Raw genomic sequence first — 22,155 nt, forward strand, 5'->3', positions numbered from 1 at the left:
GCGCGTGCGTGGTGGCAAACAATTGAGACACACTGTGTACACACACTGGGCCCGGACCTGGGCTTTGTTTTTGTTTTGGTTTTTGGCCAGGTCTTTGGCCAGGTCTTTTCATTTCTGTACGTTTTTTTTTTTTCATTTTTTCCTGGGCTTTTCGGCTTTTGTGTCTGGTGTCTCTTGATAGTTTGGCGGCGATAAGCGCGACATGTCAGCGTCAGCTAGAGCTCGAGATTCAGATTCAACTTGAAGTTTAGCGTGGCAGCTTTAGATTTCGAGCACAATATATTTTGTCAGCTCAAACGGTGTACATAATAGCCCAGAGATAAGATTGTAATGGGCCGGTTAAGCGGCTCATAAATCATTGGCATGGAAATTGCTTTTCCATGATAGACAACTTGTTGCGACCGGCGAACATAGTTAGCGGCTGCTGCTGCCACTTCCGCAAAGGCAAGGCGAAACCTGCAAACTAAGTCATTTTAAGCAGCACTTTTCACTTTCCGCTAAACACTCGACATCCGCTTGGTGAAAAGTTCATTTAGAAAACAAACAAACAAAAACTTAAACTCATTTTCATAACAGCCATCGCCACCGGTCAGCATCGTGAATGTGCAGCTTTTTTATTTATCTTTCTATGCCAGTCTGGTATGCGCTTCCTGCGCCGATTTCTATGTAGAAATATGCTGGGAAATTTAGCGCCAAGTGGAGAAATTACTTGCAGAAGCATCGGCCTAAAGGAATTTCGAAAAAATGTATAACAAATGTGCTGCAAACAAGCTGTCATAGGTAAATAAGGAAGCCAAGAAACCTCTGGCAGAATAATTTAACCTAAGCCATAATTTTAAAGCTATATTTGCTTAGTGCATAGCCATAATTTATTTGCCGATTGTTGTTTGGTTTTAGTCATCTTCTAGCGGACTTCCGTTTCTGCGGACACAAATGATTAGTGGGTTTTTTTCCCAAGCATGCTTTATGTGAGTGATATGGTATGGTTCATCATTTTTGAACTCGTGTTTATTAATATTTTCAAAATTGATTCTTATTATAGTAATCTAAACAATAATTTAAAGAGCTACACATATATATTACTATCAGTTTTTAAAGACAACAAATAATTATCAAAAAGTTTTGTTTCACCTTATTGTGAGTAAAGGCCTACATTTAAAAATGAATAAATACGAAAATAAAATGGTTTTTGTTTTACCTTATTGTGGATGAAGGCCTACATTTGAAAATCAATTATTCCGAAAATAGAATGGAATATTATACCTACTTTTCTTGGCCTAACACATAGCGATTCGTTATAGTTGACAAGGAACTATGCCGTTTGCGGTGTTTCCGCCATTAACTGTCCGTTTAACAATACAAAGTCTGCCGCAAGGGCATGTAAAGTGCCAAAAAAATGAAAAAGAGAGAAATCAAATTCCACTCCTTGTGCGGCGAGGGGCTGCTGCCCAACTATACAAATTTCCTTCTGTATATAATATGATTGATTGCCGCGTTGACCTGGAAACGTAGCAAACTAATAGTTACACTTAACAATGGGACCAGGGGACAGTGGAGCCGCGCATAGATTTATGTACGTACATATATGATCCATAAGATCCATAAAGAAAATGGGTCAACTGGGGCGGTGAACAGGCTCGGAGAAGATGAAATAATAAAAGTTGGCCGAGTGGGCGCTGCATTCCGGAGCTGCAGTTGGGGATTCAGGTAGCTCTGGTAGCCGCAACACCTTGAGAGGGACTCGAAATGGACAACAAAAAATACCCAGACTGCCTCATGACGTGGCGCTATTTTCGGCATCTGGGGCTGGTTGACGAAAGCGGCAAGTTAATGAGCTGCCCCCGATCTTTGCGGCTCCCCTGATTACTAGGTTTTTTACATTATTATACGTATGTAGTTATGAGGTGCCCGCCTCCCGTTTTTCCCCTAACGACGACGACGACGACACGGCGACTTCAATTTCACTTTTCCGACCTGGATGCGGAGCCTGGTGTTGTCAGGCCGTCATGCTGGCCGAGCGGAGAACAAAAGACTTGGGCAGCGAACTTGTTTTGGGGCACCGACAGTGGGTAATTAAAAAACCGTTAATATCGGAACCGCTCTCATCGTTGCCCGGGTGTCAAATCAAACATAAAAAGAAATTATTAAAAATTCATAAAAGACAGCATATATATTGGGCCAAAAGCAGATATGAACAAAATTGAAAAATCGGGCATAGAAATGTGAGAAAAGTCAGCAGGGACGCCATAAAATGCAAAGTAGATGAACAGCGATAGCCAGATAGAAGATACCAAATACAAGACAGCCAATAAGCCCGGGTAATATGCCCCTACCCCCTTCTCGAAATCCCGCCCGAAAATGTAGCGTTAAGTGCTCAATGGCCAGAAAACGGCATTAAGCCATAAAATCGTATCGAAAGAGAAAGAGCCAAAAGAAATGCTCAAAGCCGGGCCAAATCCCACAGCCAAAGAAACGATTGATGGAGTTCAAATGCATATTGATTGACGTTGAAATGCCCCAAATGGAGCACGGCACCGAGAGGCAGGTGCAAGTCGGCCGTGGTGGCTGTTTTGTGGCTAATAAGTGGCATGAATTAGTGAAACGCTTATGGGGGTCAGGTCGTTGCGGCACTCCACTCAATGGACTGTTTAGAGGAAAGGCTTTTAAGAGAAACAGTCGCAGTTTGGGGCCATTGAGGCGAATCGAAATCGTAAATTCGAAATCATTGACTAAAAGCTTTTGATAAATTATAAACAAGGGGCCAGGGATGTGAATGAGAGCGTTTCTATCAATGGCTAGAAGCAGCAGCAGTCGCAGCATAATTGTTGTGAGAAAACATCTTGCTTATTTATGGGAAAAGTTCAATAGACTTGGGCGTGTCCGTCACAGCCTTTCCCCAAAAGCAAACCAGATTCTACCAGACAGAGGTCAAAGGGTTTTTTTTTTGCACAATTCTCCATTGATTAAGACAGAGAAGAAACGGTCGTAAAACGAACAATTTATGGGGCGAAACGTTATCAAAATGCTGACAGTTTAATGCTCAATGCTATGTCAGCCTATGCAAATTCTAAAAATAATCCCATCCACCCATTGAAAACCCCTACCACACAAAAGAATTAAGCGGTCAAGCGATTTTAAAAATAGTTGACAAATATATTAAGAGCATAAATCAGCATCAGAATTGTTAGTAGAGCGCGAAGAGAGCCGGGAGTCTTCATTGATTTGGTTTTGATCTGGCCAAAAATCCAGTAACTTTTATTATCATCTACCGCTTTGGCTCCGGCCACAACAAACAAATCCTATAATAGCAGAAACAATCGAAAACCCCCAAAAAAAAAAAACCGAAACAGAAAATAAAGATCAGCTCTGCCGGCGTTGTCGTCACGCTCTCAGCGGATCGGCCGAAGTCGACGCCAGCGTCGCCGTTGCTGTTGGCCAGCCACTTCTTGGACATGCTGGCCAAGAGCCAGATTTAGTTCAGTTCAGTTTCAAGTGTTTGAGCGTTGCGTGCGTTTCGGAGCTTCGAGCGGAGATTTCGTTTGTTTCGTCAGTTTCTGTTTTCTCGCCTCTCCGACTTCCGTATAAGTTCATTTGCCGTCGGCCAACATTCAAAGTTTCCATCGCCTGTTGTCGTAGTCGTCGCGATTCCGATTTCGATTCCTGTCGCCCACCAACACCAACACCACGACCACACCAAACGGAAACCGCCAACGGAAACTGCGATACGGAGCTCAGTTTTTTAATTAACCCGACCAAATTAGTTTTGTTCAAGAATATTTCCCGTACCTCCGACAAATGCAAATGAAATAGTAGCTGGCAAATTTATGAATGCAGGCCGAGAATTATGTTTCGTCTGATAAGACGATGCGATGATAAATGTGTGTGAGAGTGTCTTCTTCAACAATCGGTAGCCATAAATAATGCTCATTATGGGCTGAGGCCTGGGAAAAACTAATGAAATTCTTTGTGTGGCCCAACAAATTTAATACGAATACAAAAGTATCAAATACTATAAACGTACATATTTATGTGGATTTATTAAGCTGTTAAAATTTGGATAACTTTCAGACCACTTTGACCAATTTTAAACCGGTAAGTGCAAGTTTTGTTGCCAAGTTCGTTGTCCAAGTCTTTAGTTTATTTCGTAGGTATATCTATAAATTTCTTGCCTGCCGTTCATCTATGCAAAGCAGAACCATATTAAAATCAAATTTCTTTAGTTTATATATATATATACCAAATTGTGTATATTTTAATAGTTTTATCATATTCATTGTGGCGCGACACAAAAACAGGGCTACCTTATCGCAGGCATAAATTCAAGTTTTATCGCTGGCGATTTGTATTTGGAAAGTCATGACGCACAGGCCTTAGAAATACCCAGCCAGTTATCATGGCCAGAAAACCGCAAAACAAAGCAGAATTAAAACAAGATAATAGGAGAATTTTGGCCAAGCTAGTAACTATTAATAAAAAATTCTTTGTCTTTCCACGGTCTTTTGTGCCGCAAATTGGCAAATTAATTACAAATTTCACAAAACACTGATAGCGCATCTAAACGGCACTTGTGCCTTATCTACCATTTGAGTTTTGCTTTCCTCAAATTTAAATAGTGCCAAAAATCTCGCTTGGCGCCCCTTAACTTTTGGCCCGCTTAAATTAGTCACTCGGCGTGTGCAAGCCAAGCGCCTGGTCAGCAATAATTATATACTAATTTAGCGTATAATTAGCTAATTAGAACTGCGCGGCGACTGCCGCAAAAACCCAAAAACTCAAACGCAGAAAATATGTTCCGGCAACACCTTCTGTGCAAAAAAGAAAAATGCGCAAAAATTTGAGCTTGCCAAAATAGAAAACGGCGAACCCTTGACAAGACCGTAGCTTGAAAAGCTATTAATCAAACGCGGCTGGCCGCATGTTTGGCTTGCTGTAAATAATAATGACTTCATAATTGATAATTTGGCCAGTTGCTGGAAGAAAGTTAGTCCAACTTGGCAGTAGCCGCGGCTTAGGCAACAAGCAAAGGCACACATATCCACTGACACATACAAGCCTTATAAATTAGCCATCAATGAATATTAATTAGTTTTATTTATTTAAATTGTATAAAAATATAATCAATAACAAGCAGGCACTGATGATAGAAGACAAGAAAAGCCATAAACCGAAGTTAAAGTGTGTGCAGGCAGTAAATTAAAACGAAATCAATTTTAGATAAGATCCCGAATGGGAGCAGCACAATTTTTCACTGAACTGCCTATCATAAAAATCCGATGGCTAATACAAAAAAAAAATACAATTGGCTTTAAGCTTGGGGAAAGAGAAACACCTTAATGGCATTTAATTAAAACGAAGGCAATAAAAAACTCAAGGTATTAAAATTATTAAAGTGAAACGTCGCCACTTTAAATTAAAAACGACAAAAACGGAAAAATAAAAATAATAAAAAGCAATTCCAAATCAACGCCGCATTCAGCAATGGAAACAAAAGACTCAAGCAACGAACTCACGGTGAAGATAAGCTTTACTTAACTACACTCGTGAATAACTTTGTATTAACTCTTGATCACTGCTTTTGGGGAGCAGGGACAAAAGACTTAGGCAACGAACTTGTTAACGCTCTAAGTCAAAAAATTATGAATGAAGCAAAAAACGGATTATGGTGCGCGACCGAAAAAAGATAAAATGATTAAAATTATGATGGTATTCCAAGAATACGTTAAAACGTCATAGACGGTCGGTATGAACAAGCTGCTGCTAATAATAGAACTTAAAACTATAAATATATTATTAGAATACGGGTTTTTGAAGGCTTTAATAAAAAGAGAATCAAATAAGACTACATTAAAATTTTTTATAATGCGTAACAAAGAACTTTTCTAAATAAATATTTTCATACAAATTTCTCTCTTGCTTTTTCCACACGATTGAATTATTTATTTGACGTTAAATTAGTCACTCATTTATCCATTTAACATGGCCAAGAGACAGACCAAAATTTTCTTCAATTAACGGCAAATCTAGTATGTTTGCCCAGAAACACGGTGACAAATGAGTGAAATAAAAGCTGTTAATTTGTCTGTGAAGCCCCATGGGTTGTGAAATCACTGACTGATTGATTTTGTTTATCTTATTCGTTCGTATTCATTTTCTAGTGTCTAATATTAATAATTAAAAGTCTGTTGCCCGTGTCATGCAGCCAACAACACCGCATACGTGTTAAAGCGCCAAAAGGGAGGAATATGCAAATTTCAGAGTTCGCTATCGGTGTTTCGGTCTTCATAATTTTCTATGAAAAATGTTGTGCCGCTGTTTTGTTTTCTCACATAAATCTGCCACAGGCGCATAGAAAATTTCACCCAAAAAGAAACCGGAAGCTTGGCCGTCAAGTGGAATGGACTCTGGGTCGTTCGTTCGCTTAACTTTAGCGGGTGTTTATCAGCCTTGGAAATTTTCATAAATTTCTTCTTCTTTTGGCCATATTGGTATACCCAGACACGCAGCACCCGATTTTGCACTGAATTTTTTCTCACTTTCGCATAATTGTGGAGGTACTCTTGCGGGGCTCGTTTTTCGTTCGCTTGTCTCTTTCTGGGTCTGCGCTTCCACGCTCCTCATGTCAGACACTTTGTCAAAATAGCATTTGTTACGCTGTCAGTGCCAGCCACCAACGCACTGGACAGCCACAAAGGCAGTAACAACGGCAACAACAGCAGCAACACCAGCAAAAACAACAGCAACCATAGTAATAACGAGCGTTATCCAAGCATCATCATTATCAACTCTTAACCATCGGTTTATGTTGTTTGCCACCGAAATGATTTAATTTTGACAGACCTTTTTTTTTTTGCTGCTGCTCCCTGTATGTGTGTACATTTTTTTTTTTTTTTTTTGGCGTTTCTTTCTCGACTTTTATGTGTGGGAGTTTTTGGATTTTAATTTAAATTTCTTTGTTGTTGTTCCTGTTGCCGGTGCTGTCTATTTTGGTCATAATTTTTGTCGTCTTGTTGGTGTTTCTGTTGCTGCTGTCGCTTGAACTTTATTTGATATGCATTACCCCGGCCTGGCTTTCGTCTTTGTTTATTTCTTCTACGACTTCTCCTTTTTGGCATTAAGTGCTTGTAAATTGGGTCAGTGGGAAGTTACACTTCAGTCGACGCTCGTTCGATGCCGATGTTGTTGTTGTGGTCCGTACTTGTACTCCACAACGTCATGTGTCATAAATTTATTTGTCTGCTGCCCGGCCTGAGAACTTTTGCCTCTGACATTTTCCCGTTCGATTTTCATTTGTTTTATTTATTTATTTTTTTACTGCCAACCATAAATGCCAGAGAATTTTCCTGCACTCAAAAAAATACTTTTTTAGATATTATTTATTTTTGAATTACTGCTAGCAGTAATATCAATTGATAAACATTCTTATTAGAAAAAGGATTTCTAATAATTTGAAGGAGTATTTTACCAATACCCAAAAAACTTTAAGGAAGTAAAAGGCAACGGCTAAAATAAAGATTTTATCGGAGTGTTTTCGAGGCATTTAAAGTGCTTTTTCTGGGGTTGTGCTGCCACAAACACTTCTCCTTGTTTACGAACCCCATAAGCTTGGACAGAATTTTGCCACTTCCTGCTCCTGCCAATTTGTGAGAGCAGTACCTAAACCAATTTGTCTATCGGTCCCATCTGATCCCACCCGATGAAGCCATGTGATCATCCGATCACCGCGGGAGTATGCAAATGCCCCAAGGATTTACAATTAATTTAACCCTGATTAGCTCTCGGCTTTGCTGTTTTCATTGCAGAGATGCATTTTTATTGTGCCCCCGATGGGTTTGAGTCCCACACACTCAACCTATTTATCTGGGTGCTGTAAAAACTCAGTGCACCATCCTTCGCGGCCATGGCTCATTGAATCTGGAGTCAGGAAGCGCAATGTGCAATGTGAAGTGACTTTGGCTGTCTGCTGTCTAGACTCGAGACACTCTCACAGTTGCCAGCTGCATGTGGCATCGAGTCGAGTCGATGGAACAAGTGCAGAGGATTGGGTTAGAGGATTGGATTGGGTTAGAGGATGCATTTGCAGTGCTTGGCTTGATTTTTATTGACACAAGTTGCTGGCTGTCGGCCGAGTGCCGAGTACCGACTTCTGGCTGCCTTGCTGCCTTGCTGCCTGGCACACATTTAGCATATTTTATGAGTTCGTGTCGATGTCGTTTGTGCAACGAGCTTTTTGTTCTTCACTACAGCTCTTTGCATAATTATTGTGGAGCGCATTTTGTGTTTGATTCGGATTCTATGTAATGTCAGCGCTACCGGGGAGGTTGTCTTTTTTTTATGGTCGCATTTAGTGCCTCGTGTAGCCGCATCGGTAAGTACAAATACCCACGGGACATGTGACCCACTTGTTGAGGAAGGTGCCTCCTGCTCCCCACTGATCGCATCGCATAAATCAAGAACAGTCATTAATGTACGTGCATAAGTTATTCGAATAAATCAAGGGGTTTTCGGTGGGGAAGACCCCCTGCTAAATTAGTTTTCACTATATATACACTCGGCCATATATAAACACATAAGTACATGGAGATTTCGCTTGTTAACATTAATAATAACTTGTAATTTGCAGTCGTTGTTGAAAATCACTCACTGAGCGAAGAAGGGAAAAAAAACTGGTAAAAACTAATTACAACATTTTTCACATGTGTGTAGGTAAACATTCATTCATAATACGGAGCCAGAGCCAGCATAATGTAATGTAAATGAGAAAAGCCAGACGAGATGAGAAGAAACTTGACCAAAAAAAGCGTAGACTTTGAAGATCTTCCGCATGGTTGGCTTCTGTCTCCCCCTGGGTCCAACATCTTTCCCCCCGGAGAGTGATCTCAGTGTGTTGTTAATTTCTGTTCATTAAGTCAGAAAATAGTCAGGTTTAATGTTCGAGCGAGGCACAAAATTAATTAAACATTTATCAAAATCAACGCCGCCTCTCAGGGTCCCGCGATAACAGCGAAGTTCGAAATATCCGAAAACTTCCCCCCAAAATACGATGACATTTGGGCATTTTATGAGCATGACCGCCATTGTTTTGGCTTTTGGGATCGCTTAACTCTTGTCATTGTACTAGTCAAAGTACGAATGCCGCTCTGAGACTCTTGGCCGAAATCGTAAACGAAACCGAAAACGATGCCACAAATTCCAAGCTGCGACTTCGATACAGACGTGGACGTCAACATCAGAGTTCGCCTGTCGTTCCGAAATGAAAAATGCTCAAAATCCGACACAAAAAACCAAAGAAACACTTTGGCTCGTTATTCTTGGCCTGGGCTTTACTTTTTTCGGGGGTCTCGTTTTTGCCTGATTCGAATTCGGACTTGGACGTGGACGTGGATGTGGAATTGGACGTGGAAGTGGTTGGGCATATCGCTCGGCTTGGCCCAGCACTTGAATTGCACTTGAGTGCTGTAAATATTTTTTAAGGCTGCCTGGCTGGGGATCTTGAAGCCGAAACGAATCTCGAATGCCCTCCCTGAAGGCAGATGAGCCCCACATTTGAGTGGAGATGAGCCTGGCTTATTATGAGGTCAGCGGCGGGCTTTTGAAGTTATCATTGCGGCTGTCAGCAGGTCACTTCAAAGCCAAATCTATTGACAATGTTGCAAAGGCGAAAGCCACACAAAATCTGGGTTGGCTTGAGATTCTAGGGAAACTGCAATGATATCTAAATAACCCAAATAAAGGGTGAGTAGGAACTTTTGTGATCGAAATCAAAAATATCTGAATAGCTCATTGAAAATCGAATCATACTTTTTGGGAAAATCAGTTTAAATATTGGTATCAATTGTTAATTCATTTTTAAGAATCCTGCCTAACTTTGAGGCTCAACTTGGTAAGAGAATTTTACCCCTGAAAAATGAGTTTTACTTTTTGGTTTTACTTTTTACCTTCGGCTCCTGTTGCTTGTTTTGGCTTTGTTGTAAGTCTTTCGCGTTTTTTGGCAATTTGGGTTACATTGGCTGCTGTCTGAAAAATTATCTGGCACTTATATTCACGCTTAATTGGCATTTTTTATGAAACTCGAGCGTGCTGAAAAGTGCAGCAGCAGCAGGCAGTACAAATAAACACAAACATTCGTGCTCTTCTCGACTCCTTGGCGGTTTCGGTTTCTCCGGGACCAAGTCCGTGTGTCCCCGTCTCTGACAATGACACTGGCACTCAAAATCAAAGGGGAAAAATCAATTTAATGAGCAAAACATGCAATAAATTACACTGCCGGACAAATGAATTTTATTTATTTCATTTTTCCTCCTTTCAACAAATTGGGTCACATATTGCAGGAATTTGTTTTATTTCTGGTTGCTGCCTTGTGTGTTTTTGTTTTGGTATCATTTTTAGTTCGAACTTCGAACAGGAAATGACCAGTTTTAATAATTTAAATTTTATTAATTCGATATTGAAGCAATTTATTTTATCTCTGCCTCGTTTATGTTATTGTATTGGTTTTTGGCAAATGACAAAACGAGTTCTCAGACTTGACCTTTTAGTGGTCTTAGTCTGGCTTAATGCTATGCATGATTCTAAATCTGTGGTGTGTTTATTGTTTTAGTGAGATTGTCAGGCAATATGTCAGAGTCAGTGCCTCAAACTGGACCATCATATAAAGCCGAAACCGAAGCCACAAAAAACCACAGTAGCAGCCACAAAAACTGTAAGTTGAGGAATTTAAAAAAGCATTCAGTCGCGATCAATTTATTTGACATCAATGGCAGAGGCAAATAAAAGGCTACCTAGCTCCGGTTATTTGTGGTAATCAAAATGACTGATGAGCCAGCTCTATAAACTGGTTCGCATCTATTGCCCAAGCGTGGGCGTTTTATTGTCTTCGCTTGTGGTAGCCCGAAATTAGAAATCTTTGATTTGATTTTAAATGCAAATCGATTTCGATCGGTGTATTTAAATCCATCTAATTCGTTTTGTTTTAAGCACGAAATCCGAAATATTTATATTGATTTCTATTTGGTAGCCGTCCCGCTGCGACGGACAACAGTTAATGAATGGGTTCGCTTGGGAAATTCTATCGGCCGAATGCGAAGCCATAAGCTTGCATCATTGACAAATCGCCGGACAAAGACTCTTCGAACACTTTACCAGCTTAAATACTCGTAGATTTGGCTTAAGCCGCAGCCACCGCTCAAGTGATAAATGATAGTCGAATGTGACTTGGCTTATGGCCTGCGTACACCTGTTTGAAGTCAACACGTTGTGAATGAATCGCTTCCGGCATGAATGGAATGGAATCTTGGCCTGCCGTTCGGCGATGATGCCAGCCTCGAGTGCTGGCCCATCGTTTCGTTCTCGAGTGCAATCGAAGGTGTTTGTTTCCAGGAAGATGAGTAACAGAACCGACTGGGAACATGGCAAATTGGCGGACATTTTATTGTTTTCCATGAAATTTACTACCGTCTAAAATGTTTAGATCTTAGTTTGCCTTTGGCTTGGGAGAAGTAACGGGAACACAATTAAGGAAAAGGTACAACCTTCTTTTAAAGAGTAGTAAAATTAGACAGGCGTTAAAGGTACACATTTAAAATAAAAGGTTTTTAAAATTAGAAGTGAGAAGCTTAAGCAAACTCGATGTCAACTGCAATCATAGATTTGAAGTATGACGCAATTTTTAAGTCATGCAAAAGGATACTTTCTTATTGTTTGATTGTTTTAAAAAAAGAGTAACAAGTACTGAAATCCTTAATGAAGCTTCTTATAAAACCATTATCTCTATTAGTTCGATTCACTTCCGAAACGATTCTATCTTTTAACGACCAACACGAAGAGGCTTTAGTAGCTCGTCATAAACTGCAGGTGCCTGTCGACTTGCCCGAGAATCTCGCCAAACATTGCCAATAAATTTCCGCTAGTGGTACATAAAAATTTGCCACATAAATTACAATTTGCGTGCCCCTGTCGACTGGCCAACAACAAGGCGCACACTTGTCACACAGATACTCCGGCCAACAAACTGGCATTTTGCAATGGATTTGTACGCCGGCCGACCCTAATTGCCATTGAGTGTTGTCCCGGGCAAACGACTAACACTAATTGTGCGTACAACTGCAACTACAAATCCCCCGAACAGCTCAATTTGCATGTGATCGTCTGCATTTGAGGCACACTCCCGTTAAAGGAGGTCTTGAGGATTTCAGCGACTTCAGCGAATCTCGGCATTCTGGGCAATTAGCCTGGTCTGAAAATGGGGAGGGGATTCGAAATGGAGTGCAGGCATAAATGTCAGCTTCAATTTGGCCTGCAATTAAAAGAGGCTGGGGCAGCGCGCAGCTGACAGATCACCGGGGCAACAACTTTATTTGCAGATTCATTTGCCGGCCACAAGATGAATGACTTTGCAGCTGCTGCTGGCGATAAGCGAACACGAATGGCGAGCTGGCTGATAAACGCCGAGAAAGTCAGGCGAACGACTTTCTTTTCTTTTCAGCCAAAAAGAAAACTTCTTGGACTAGCTGAAAAAAAACACAACTCAATTGTAATTATTGTGTTGATTGTGCAAAATTCGGGCGTTCGGGCGTTGCTCATGCAAATTATCGATTCGATTCGATTCGATTTGGCGTCTGGCACGAGTTGGTTTCATAATTAAAATGCAGGCAAAACGGGAAAGAGTTGCGGTCAGTCTGAGCTACCGCAAAATGTATAAATTATGCAAAAAAGGTATTCGAACATGAAAAACAAAAAACAAAACAGAGACCTTAAAATTCATATTGTTAGCAAACGTGGGCATTGTTAGCCGCCTAGACGTTCAGCGATTGGTCCACTGAAAGTTGGCTCATTAGCATGTTAGGCACACGCCCCACACCGCAGCACACGCCCCGAAAAACTATTAAAAAAAACAAGAAAGGAAGAAAACATCGGGAAGCAGAAGTTTATATACCCTTGCAGTATTACCAAAATTAAATATTCTATATATCGATTTCGTTGCTTAATAACAATGAAGCTAGGTCGATTTTACGATTAAATTTCCGATCGTTTTTGTTACGTCTATATGATTATCGTCCCCTTAAAACGACAAATTCTAATGCAGATTTTTAGAGGGTCAAACCATAAGTTTTAAGAGGTATGCCACTTTGAAATTGGACTAAAGTCTCCTTTTTACAATTTATCGGAAACTGAACAATAATTAACACGAAAATAGGCCAAAAAATTGATCATCGTTAAAATGACAAATTTCCAAAAGCAAACATGACCTGATCAACTGCCTTGGAAGTGCTGATCAAGAATATATATCATTTATAGGGTCGCAAATGTCCCCTTGACTGCGTTGCTAGCTTTTGAATGAAATTAAAATACCTTCTGCAAGGGTATAAAAAACAAAATCAAGCGGCAGGTTGAGCTGAGTGAGCCTCCCCTGATAATGGCCACAATGCCCGGGCCATAGTTGAGTTATCTAGCCCAGATTGCCGATTGCGGTGGCTCGTTGGCCGCGATGCTGAGGCAATAAATCAAAATTATTATCCACACATTTGACTGTTTAAGGCAGCGCATGCATTTTGGCCATTTATGGCCGGCGGTTCCTGCTTGCGCGATCCGTTAGCGTTGGTCTGGCGAACGGCCTTTGAAAGAATGCCATATACCATATGCCATAGTCGGAGTAGTCGCAGTCGCAGTCGTAGTCCCATTCCCGTACTCCCGTAGTCATCGAAACAGTGGCGCTGGCTTTGGCTTATCTAGCGGACGCAATCTGCGACCTGGAGCCGGAGCTGAAAAGCTGGATCTGGCCGCATTTGAATATGACGCACGAGTGAACCAACTAGGGTGTGTGCCTCAGCCTCAGTTTTTCTATTTTTTTTTCTGGCCGACTATCCAGCTAAAGTCCCAGTGCCAGTGGCCAAAAACCTGGCTTTGCTTTTTGACTGTGACTTGTGGTGAGCACGCTTGATTTTCGATCGGCGATAAGAAATTTATAGTTTCGGCTTAAAAGGCATTAGAGTGTAATATATTTAAAGTTTGGCATCGTATCTATATAGCTACATATATTAACAAGTAAAGGAGGCTCTGGCAACCCATTGTTGCCAAGGCGCACTGCGACTCGGCCCGTGGGTGTGTAAATCTATATGCAAATATTTGCATGCCCAGTCGCAATACAAAAGACTTAGGCAACGAACTTGGCTACCTAGAGCGCTTGTCATAAAGTCATGCACCCAAAGAAGTGCGAGCAGGACGGGGCACTAAGCCGATATTCTTTATAGATCAAGTACATGCAATCAATGAGTTGGAACCCAAAGACTTATGACCGATTTACACGCTGTTAGCCAAATAAAGTAAAACAAATGGGTTAATCTATAAAGCTAACGATATGTTTAACCTTTAAATTTAAATTATAAGGTGTTTGAAAGTGGTCTAAGCTAATTATTTAATTTACTTTCAATTAACTTTGATATCTAATAAAACTGGCTTAATGTTCTTTGAAAAACTAACCCTATTAAGCTGACAATTTATTGAAGCATAATATTTCAATCTTATTCAAATCAGAAGTTTGGAATTAAAATGCGTCTAGGCATATTTGAATAAAGTTTTGCGAGTACTAGTCTTAAATCACGTATGCTTGATTTGAGAATTTGCTATATTTGTAAGTCATTCCAAAAGTTCATATAAATAAATAATGTAACCCAAAAATATTTCTCAAGAACTTTAAGATCGTACAATGTTGGGAGTGGGATAATTCCCTCAATTAATTGGCCCCGGTAAACCCAATAATTTTCATAGGCCTCCCTTTCCCATTCCCAAGCACCTAATCCAACATAATCTAGCTATACCAGCCATACTTACCAGACGCGACAAACTCTTGCAAATTCATTTCTATGCAAATTTCTTGTTTCCATTTGGATTTTTTCCTGGAGTTTCACTTTCAATTTGTATTTGTATGGTTTTCGGTGCTTTTGTCACAGTTTCTGTAGGTGCATTGTCTGTATGCTCGGGTATGACAATGTGTTTACCTCGGTTCGCTACGAGTTGAGTTGAGTTTCTTTTGTCTAGCAGCTGAAATTGTTTTATATGGTAAAATGCAATTTGTGCAACTGGCAAAAGCGACAAACAACAACAGGCTAAGCATCCTTTGCTATATATTGAAAGTGAAGTCTCTTAGCATATTTGCTGTTTGTAGCTGCTGTTTTACTCTGTGAAATTTGCATATTTGCGCACAGCTGCTTTTTCTATTTCTCCGGTGCTTTTCTTCACTTGCCGCTGTTGTCTCTTCTATTGCATTAATTTCGGCTTCTTGTTGTCGTCGTGGCTAATATGGTTGCTGCTGAATTTGCTGCTGCAGTTTGCCACTGATGTTGCTGCTGTTGCAGTTGCTGCAGCAGCTAGTGCCTCTTTTGTTGCTCATGTGCAGCATTTGTCGTTGCCGCTGTGTGTTACCACATTCTGCAGTTCAGGCGGTTTGTAATTAATGGTTAATTAATTGAAACGAAGTAGCTGACAATCTTAATGATCCGTAATTTGTTATTATGGTAATTTATACAAGCCGCAGCCAGCAGCAACAAGAGCAACACCAACACAATAAAGACTTCCCTGGGTTGTCTTGTAAGACATATACAAATAAAAATTCATTAGCTTCTGAGCTGAGTGAGTTCGGATGACGGCGACAATTGTCTAATTGCAGTCACGAGCAATTTATGTACCTCGTTCAGCTATGAGTTATATATATCCACATGTCCGCTATATTTATATTTATATTTATATCAGATCGGATTGTGGGGAGTCTATATATGGCCAGAGTAACGCCCACAGGTGGCCCTAAGAGTCGGGCCATAACAATAAATTGTGCTTAGCCGTGTGGCGGAGTCAAAGCAGCAAATAATGTCAGAGCCAAAGAAATGCCAGACTGATGGCTGATGCTGCCTAGCCTCCCACTCCCACTCCCACACACCCACTCCTCCCCTTTTTTTGTTTTTGCTTGCCACCGGGAAGATGAGCACGACTGGCAAACAGCAAACAACAAACAACGGGCTAGAAATTTGCATCTTGACGAATTTAATGATGATGATGAAAAAGACGCCACAGAGGGAAAAATCATTTTGATCGAGGCAGAAAGAAACTTCAAGGAGCCCACAGACAGCACACGATGTTTGTTGTTGAAGGCATTTTGGGATGTGGGAGTGTTGCTGTTGCAGTTGCTGTTGCTGCCGTTCCCGTTCCCGTTGCTTGGAAAATATTTATGAAGATGCCTGTTGGGTGGCATTGCGGAATGTTTGACGTTGGCTGTCTCATGTCAAGTGCTGTGTCGTTTGATGGGCAAGTGAAAATATTTTCATTGCACTTTGACATGACAGCCAAACAAATTGCTAGGTAGGATATTTTGGTGGTGTATCTATCGGGGGCTACACACACCCATGTTATTAACAGCCTGACCGTTTAAATGGCATTAATGAATGGCAGTCAGCCTTCAAACTAAATACATGGGAGCGTCACCCTTTGTCTGTGCTGATTAGCCAGAATTTCTGGCCATTCCTGGTCCCCTTTGTTTGGCTGCCAAGTGGCGCCTGCAGCGATCACGTCACAGACTCTCAGACACAAAACAGCCACAATTGTTGGTTTTCTTTTGCCGATTTGATTGTTAGCCCAGAGCTCACGATTTGGTTTCAATGTCTTCGGCGGCGGCAGTGGCGGCAACCATGCTTCGCTCGTTTGCCAAAATCAATAAAGTTATCATGATTCCGGGCAGAGGCGTATCTCCACGTAAATGCTTTAATACTTTAATTTCTATATATTTTCATATCAATCCAATTTGGCTGTCAAAAATCTCTGCTCATTCGGCGGGGTGAACGCCCACCCAACATAATCAAAATTCAGGAAAATAAACTCAATTAACATGTCACGCTTGGGCAACAAATGCAGTTGTTGTGGCCGTGTTTCCAGATTTTGTGTTTTAGTTTTTTGTTTCTGGTTTGTCATTATTATGTCGCCAGTCAAAAAGGCAACTGAAAGTAAAGGCTGCCAAAATTCGTGCGCTACCGTTTTGCAATGACTTAGAACAGCAGCGGCAGCTGAAAAAATTAACTTGTTAAAATGCAAATTTTGTGACTTGGGGGGCTGTCCGCTCAGTTCGGCATTTAGCCTTGTTATAACTCCGTTTCGGCATTGAGACCATTCCCGTATTGATTTTGATAAATGACCCAGCGCCAAACAATTGCCAATCATATTTTCTGGGTTGGGTTCTGACTAACTGGCCCAAAATTGATTGAGCGCTGCACTAATTAAGGCATTAATCACGTGGCCCAAGAGAATGTATGACGACGAGCTAACTGTAAGCTAAAAGTAGTTCTACACTATACAAAATTTTTGCCCTAAGGTCTAACAATTCGACACAATATTTTCAATCAGAAAAAAACTTATTTTTTATCATTTTTAAGAAAATGGTTCATTTTAAAATAAAAACATTAACAGTTTTTGTAAAATCTAAAAATTGGTTTTCAAAACTTATTTTTTGCACAAGCTCAAAAATATTTCTGATATATCACACTTTTTTTTCTGATTTATATATCATGTTGAAAAAGTGTCTTAGCTTATAGAAAAAAGTTGTGCTTGCAACTTGAAAAACATAGTTAATTTCTCAATTCTTGGTTTTCTTTTTTTCGGTGTGTAAATGTTTTCATTGCAGTAATGCCGCTGTGAAAGTCGCAGGCGGGCACACGAAAATTTTCACCCAAAACAGCAGCAGGGGGCTGCTGTGAGAGTGTGGGCCGCCAAGATGGACATGTTCTGATACAAGTTTCATAGCAAATTTGAAATTTATTGTACCATGTTGCTGCGGTGCAAGGCACGACAGCAACAGTATGCAACAGTATGCAACAGCAGCAGCAGGAGCAGCAACATCAGTTGCAACAGCGGGAGCAGCACCCACTGGCGCAAGGCCGTTAGGCACTCTCTTGGCATTATTTGGTGGACAGTATTTATGCAGATTCGCCGCGTGGGTGGCAACACTTTCTACTCGCAGGCTGCACTTGCTGATTTGCATTCAAGCCAGTTTCTGGCCCTATTGATTCGCGGCTGTGATTGCTTTATGAGCTGTCTGCTTGGCCTAATGTTCGAATAATGTTTATGGTCAAACATATAAAAAAAACGAAAATCGCGAGCAGCATCATTGCATCCGACAGTTGACAACAGCAACGGAAGACTTCGAATGCGAATGTGACTGTGGCAAAGACGGACAACGGGCCAATCAGCAACATCTTCGTTAGCTGTTTGCCCCTTCATGCAGTTGCTTTTACGGCTTTGTCATTAATCAAATGGAATTGAAATGCGCCGCGTGTACATCACACGCCGTTGTTGTAGCTCTCGATGTTGTTGTTGTTGCTGTTGTTGTTGTTGTTGTTGTTGTGTTGCCGTTACCGCCGAGCAGCGCCCATTTGGAGTTTGCCATTTTTGCGCATTTTAATCATGCCCGTCTCGCCTGTAGTTATTTGGCGTTTTTTTATACGCCTGGCTATGCCAAAGAGATCTGCGCCAGCTGATAAAAGCAATGGCATTGCCGTTGCCGGTTGTTGCTTGTTGGTTGTTGCTGCTAACTGTTGCCGGTTGCCTCTGCACTGAGAAAAAATGCAACTAAATCGATGAAATTCGAATTACTTTTCTGACCCCTAAGCTTAAAATTTAAATTGCCTAAAACGCAAGGTATCCTGTCTATCAACTTACAGAACTATGGAATATATTTAATGTCACTCTTATTTGAGTTCAAAGGTTATGTGATTTTTATATGTAAACTTTTTCATTATAAAAGACGCGTTAAAGAATATATTGTTTGGCTTACAAACATATTTAGGAAAAAATAAATTATAAACGAAAAGCTTGTCCGAAAAAGTCTCTTAAAATTTATTTGCACTTCCTTTTGGGCCCCAATTATATATATTTTCCAAAAATAGAACCATCATTCAAAAAATGAATATTTATAAAAATAGTGCTATTACAAAAATTAAATATTTGTGTAAACCTATTTTTTTTTTGAGTGTCCCTCTGCCAGCGTTGATGTTGCTAACGCCAACGCAGGCAGCGGCTGAAATGATTAATACATCTTGATGCGATTTGGTTTGTAACGCAGGCGCAATAAAAACGCGACTTTTGATTGACAATGGCAGCAAAAAGCTTGAGATGCCGGCCGTTGATTACTTCATTAGGTGGGGTTCGAAAGTTGCTGCGACCGGGAGGACCATTTGATTCAATTATGCATTTGCATGCAACTGAAGCATAAGCCATCCCCATCCCAGCTGCAGCACTTCTTATCAGCCGCTGGTCCGCTGAGCTATTGGTCAATTGGTCAGCAGCAACCGACTGCGACTACCAACTGCTGGCATATCCGGCTGGTCCGCTTTTGGGGGCAGCCTTTCAACTGGTGGGCGATAATTATCTAGCTGAGAAATGATCGACTGCCTTATGGCCGGCGGTCTCACTTGGCTAACGATGACAATTTGCAGTGCACAAAATTTGCAGCTGCGAGCTCCCGTGTGTTTTTTGATGCGTTTTGTGTGCGTTTTACGAGTGGTCTTCGAATGGCTTTCGTAATTTATGCGTCGGTGAGGAATTTAGCAATTTGAATACGCCGTAGCCATTAATATGGAGGCATTAAAATTGAGAAAAATAACGATTGCCTCATAGGCCACGCAACATGATCCCAAAAGTATGCAGCATAGTCAAGTTCAAGCTGCTTTCTTCATTAATAATTATGTGCCGAACATGATTAACCCATTTTCCCTCGCACAATTATCACATTGTGCACGCACACACATACTGCGTATACGCAACGCGGAACGCCCCATCGTTTATCTCAATAAATGTGATTACGAGTCGATGAGACGACTGCCGCTTTCCACTGATGGCTCCATTTTGGCCAATCGAAGTGCAATTTGATTGCGGTACGTGAATCAACTTGGCTCAAAGTCCTCGGCCAGCAGGTTTTTCCCGCCGTCTCATTGTCTTCCTTACGCTTTATAGTCTTCTTTTATGAAATCAGGCGAATTATTTTAATTGATTGAGCCAAAGATAGAGAGGGGGTGCTGGTGGTGCTGCGGTTTAAGTACAACTGGTTTCAGTTTTTATGCGCACGCATTTGACGATTGGTAATTGAAACTTGTTAGTGAAGACATTAAAAAATCGTTTAGCACGGTATTTGGGTTAAAAATGCGTGGAAAATCGTGCAGTCAAAGCGACAAACTTGCTCAAGAAAAAGCGGCCAAAGCAGAAGCAGCTAAACCGTGTGATTTTCATTGATTGTCAGCGGGGTAACGGGGAATGGTAGAGCCAACCAACTTAAAGAAAATTGTGTAACCGCAATATAAAAATTCCTGCACAAAAACTAATCTCAGACGACTGCTGGCTTTTGACTACCGTGATGCTTTTTTTTTATATTTTCTTTACCATTTTCCTCTTGACGCCCGCAACAAAGACGAAGCTTATGGGACGCTAATCATGCCCAGGTTAGACCAAAGAAATTGTGCCGAATATTGCCACATTTTTGCACATATTTCCTAACCATTTTCCTTTGTCTGCCGCAATTTGCATACTCGAATAAATCATGGCTGCCTCGCTACCAAAATGTGTAAATAAATATGCCAGAGAGCGGGCTTAATTAAAAACATTCAAATTATTGAAACGTTTTTATTTATGGCCCATAATCGAGTACCCCCCACTCCGCCACCAGTCACCCCGAAACATAAAACCCATCATGCTATCATGTTTTTTAAATGATGCCGCCTCAGGCTGTTTGCATTGGCCAAAATGCGCTAACAATTTCTACGATTACGATTGCGATTACCATGCAGCATTCAATCCCCCCTCGATGGTTTGTCTTCGTATTCGAATTCGCATTCGCATGCATCTTCATCATGGCACCGCTGGGAAGATGCATGTGCCCGCCACATGCACATCCACATGGACATCCACATCCATAAGATACAAAGATATATCCATGGCGACCACGTCCATGATTGGCTGGCCGCCAGTTATATGAGCACGTCTGGCTGACTGGCTGGCTGGATGGCCAACTTTCTTTCCCGACTCGGTCCCGCATCCAAATCACAATAATCGTGCTCAAATTAGTCAATATTTGAGCGCCAAAATGCTCAAACAAAGGCTTATTATTTTATTTCATATTTTTTGCCCGTTCTGCTGGCGCTTTTCCCCGCTGCTGGCCATAAAGTATATATAAAGTAATTTCTGCATTTTAAACATGATTATTAAGTAAACTACTAGGCAGATCTTGGTGCGGCTGTTAGTCGGCAGGCAAATGACCACAAATGATTACGCAGCATTTCGGTTGTGGAGAAATTTTATTTTTTTGTCCGATGGAGCAGCGATAAAGGCCAGGCAAAAAAGCCGGGAAACGAGCTCACCTCGAAGGCCTTAAAAATGTTAACTGACCGCTTGCCAAATGGCCTGCACTTGTTGGCAGCCTTTGCCTCCTTTGAGTGGCTTTGGCGATCAGGTGTTGATGCTGCTGACTGGCACTCAAAAAAATATTTCTCTCTCGGATAAATTACCCAGAAACCTTAAGTAAGGATAATTATGTCCTTCAGAGAACATTTTCTAAAAATATATTAAATCACTCTAACTGATTTAAAAGAAACCAGATTTCAAAATGTCTTTTTGAATAGAAAAACTATAGAATTTGGGGTAACACACTTTTGTTTCTTCCTTTAAAAAGTTCTGCTTAATAGATACAAAATTTAAATTTAAAAAAAAATTAAAATTCCTAACATAAAAACAAATCTGTAAAAAATAACGATTAGGTTACATTTTTTCCAAGTGCTGACTGCCGTCTTAGCTATTTCCAGATCCCCTGCCAACTTGATTTCCCCCCAGATATTGCACTTAAAGTTTCTACAGCAGCCGCATCTGAAATATTTTCCAGCAGCGGCATTTTCTCTACGCTCTGCCCTTATCTAAAGTATGCAAGCCAGCTCTACGTACGAGCGGGCCATGCAAATTTGTTAAGTCATTTTTGTTTGTGGTTCTCACGCTGCCAGGCCGTAAGGTCCATTTTTCATACACACAACTAAGCCCAGGCGACTTGGAGTCGGTTTCGATGTCGGTGTCAGTGTCGGGAGTAACAGAAAAAAAAGAAACTAGAAAAAAAGAGTAGAATCAATTTGACAATTTGAACAT

The 22,155-nt window shown here is 40.9% G+C and overlaps 2 protein-coding genes across 3 annotated transcripts in view; both read left to right on the forward strand.

Annotated features, from left to right (window-relative positions):
• Nucleotides 1-22,155, forward strand: part of LOC108051568 (putative uncharacterized protein DDB_G0277255) — a 65,848-nt gene that overhangs the window by 38,171 nt on the left and 5,522 nt on the right. Inside the window, exon 1 of one of the 2 annotated variants that reach the window (XM_017133707.2) lies at nt 3,501-4,092. The exons of the other annotated variant lie outside the window; for it this stretch is intronic. The gene's annotated coding sequence lies outside the window, so the exon portion shown is untranslated. Of the gene's footprint in view, nt 1-3,500; nt 4,093-22,155 lie in introns of those variants that run through there. 2 annotated transcript variants of the gene reach the window in all.
• On the forward strand, nt 9,041-9,254 carry LOC108051529. The gene is given in 2 exon segments (XM_017133661.1): nt 9,041-9,087; nt 9,089-9,254. Coding segments are annotated over 2 exon segments (213 nt in total).

Source organism: Drosophila rhopaloa, unplaced genomic scaffold (genome assembly GCF_018152115.1).
Source record: "Drosophila rhopaloa isolate 14029-0021.01 unplaced genomic scaffold, ASM1815211v1 contig_178, whole genome shotgun sequence".
Taxonomy (NCBI): domain Eukaryota; kingdom Metazoa; phylum Arthropoda; class Insecta; order Diptera; family Drosophilidae; genus Drosophila; species Drosophila rhopaloa.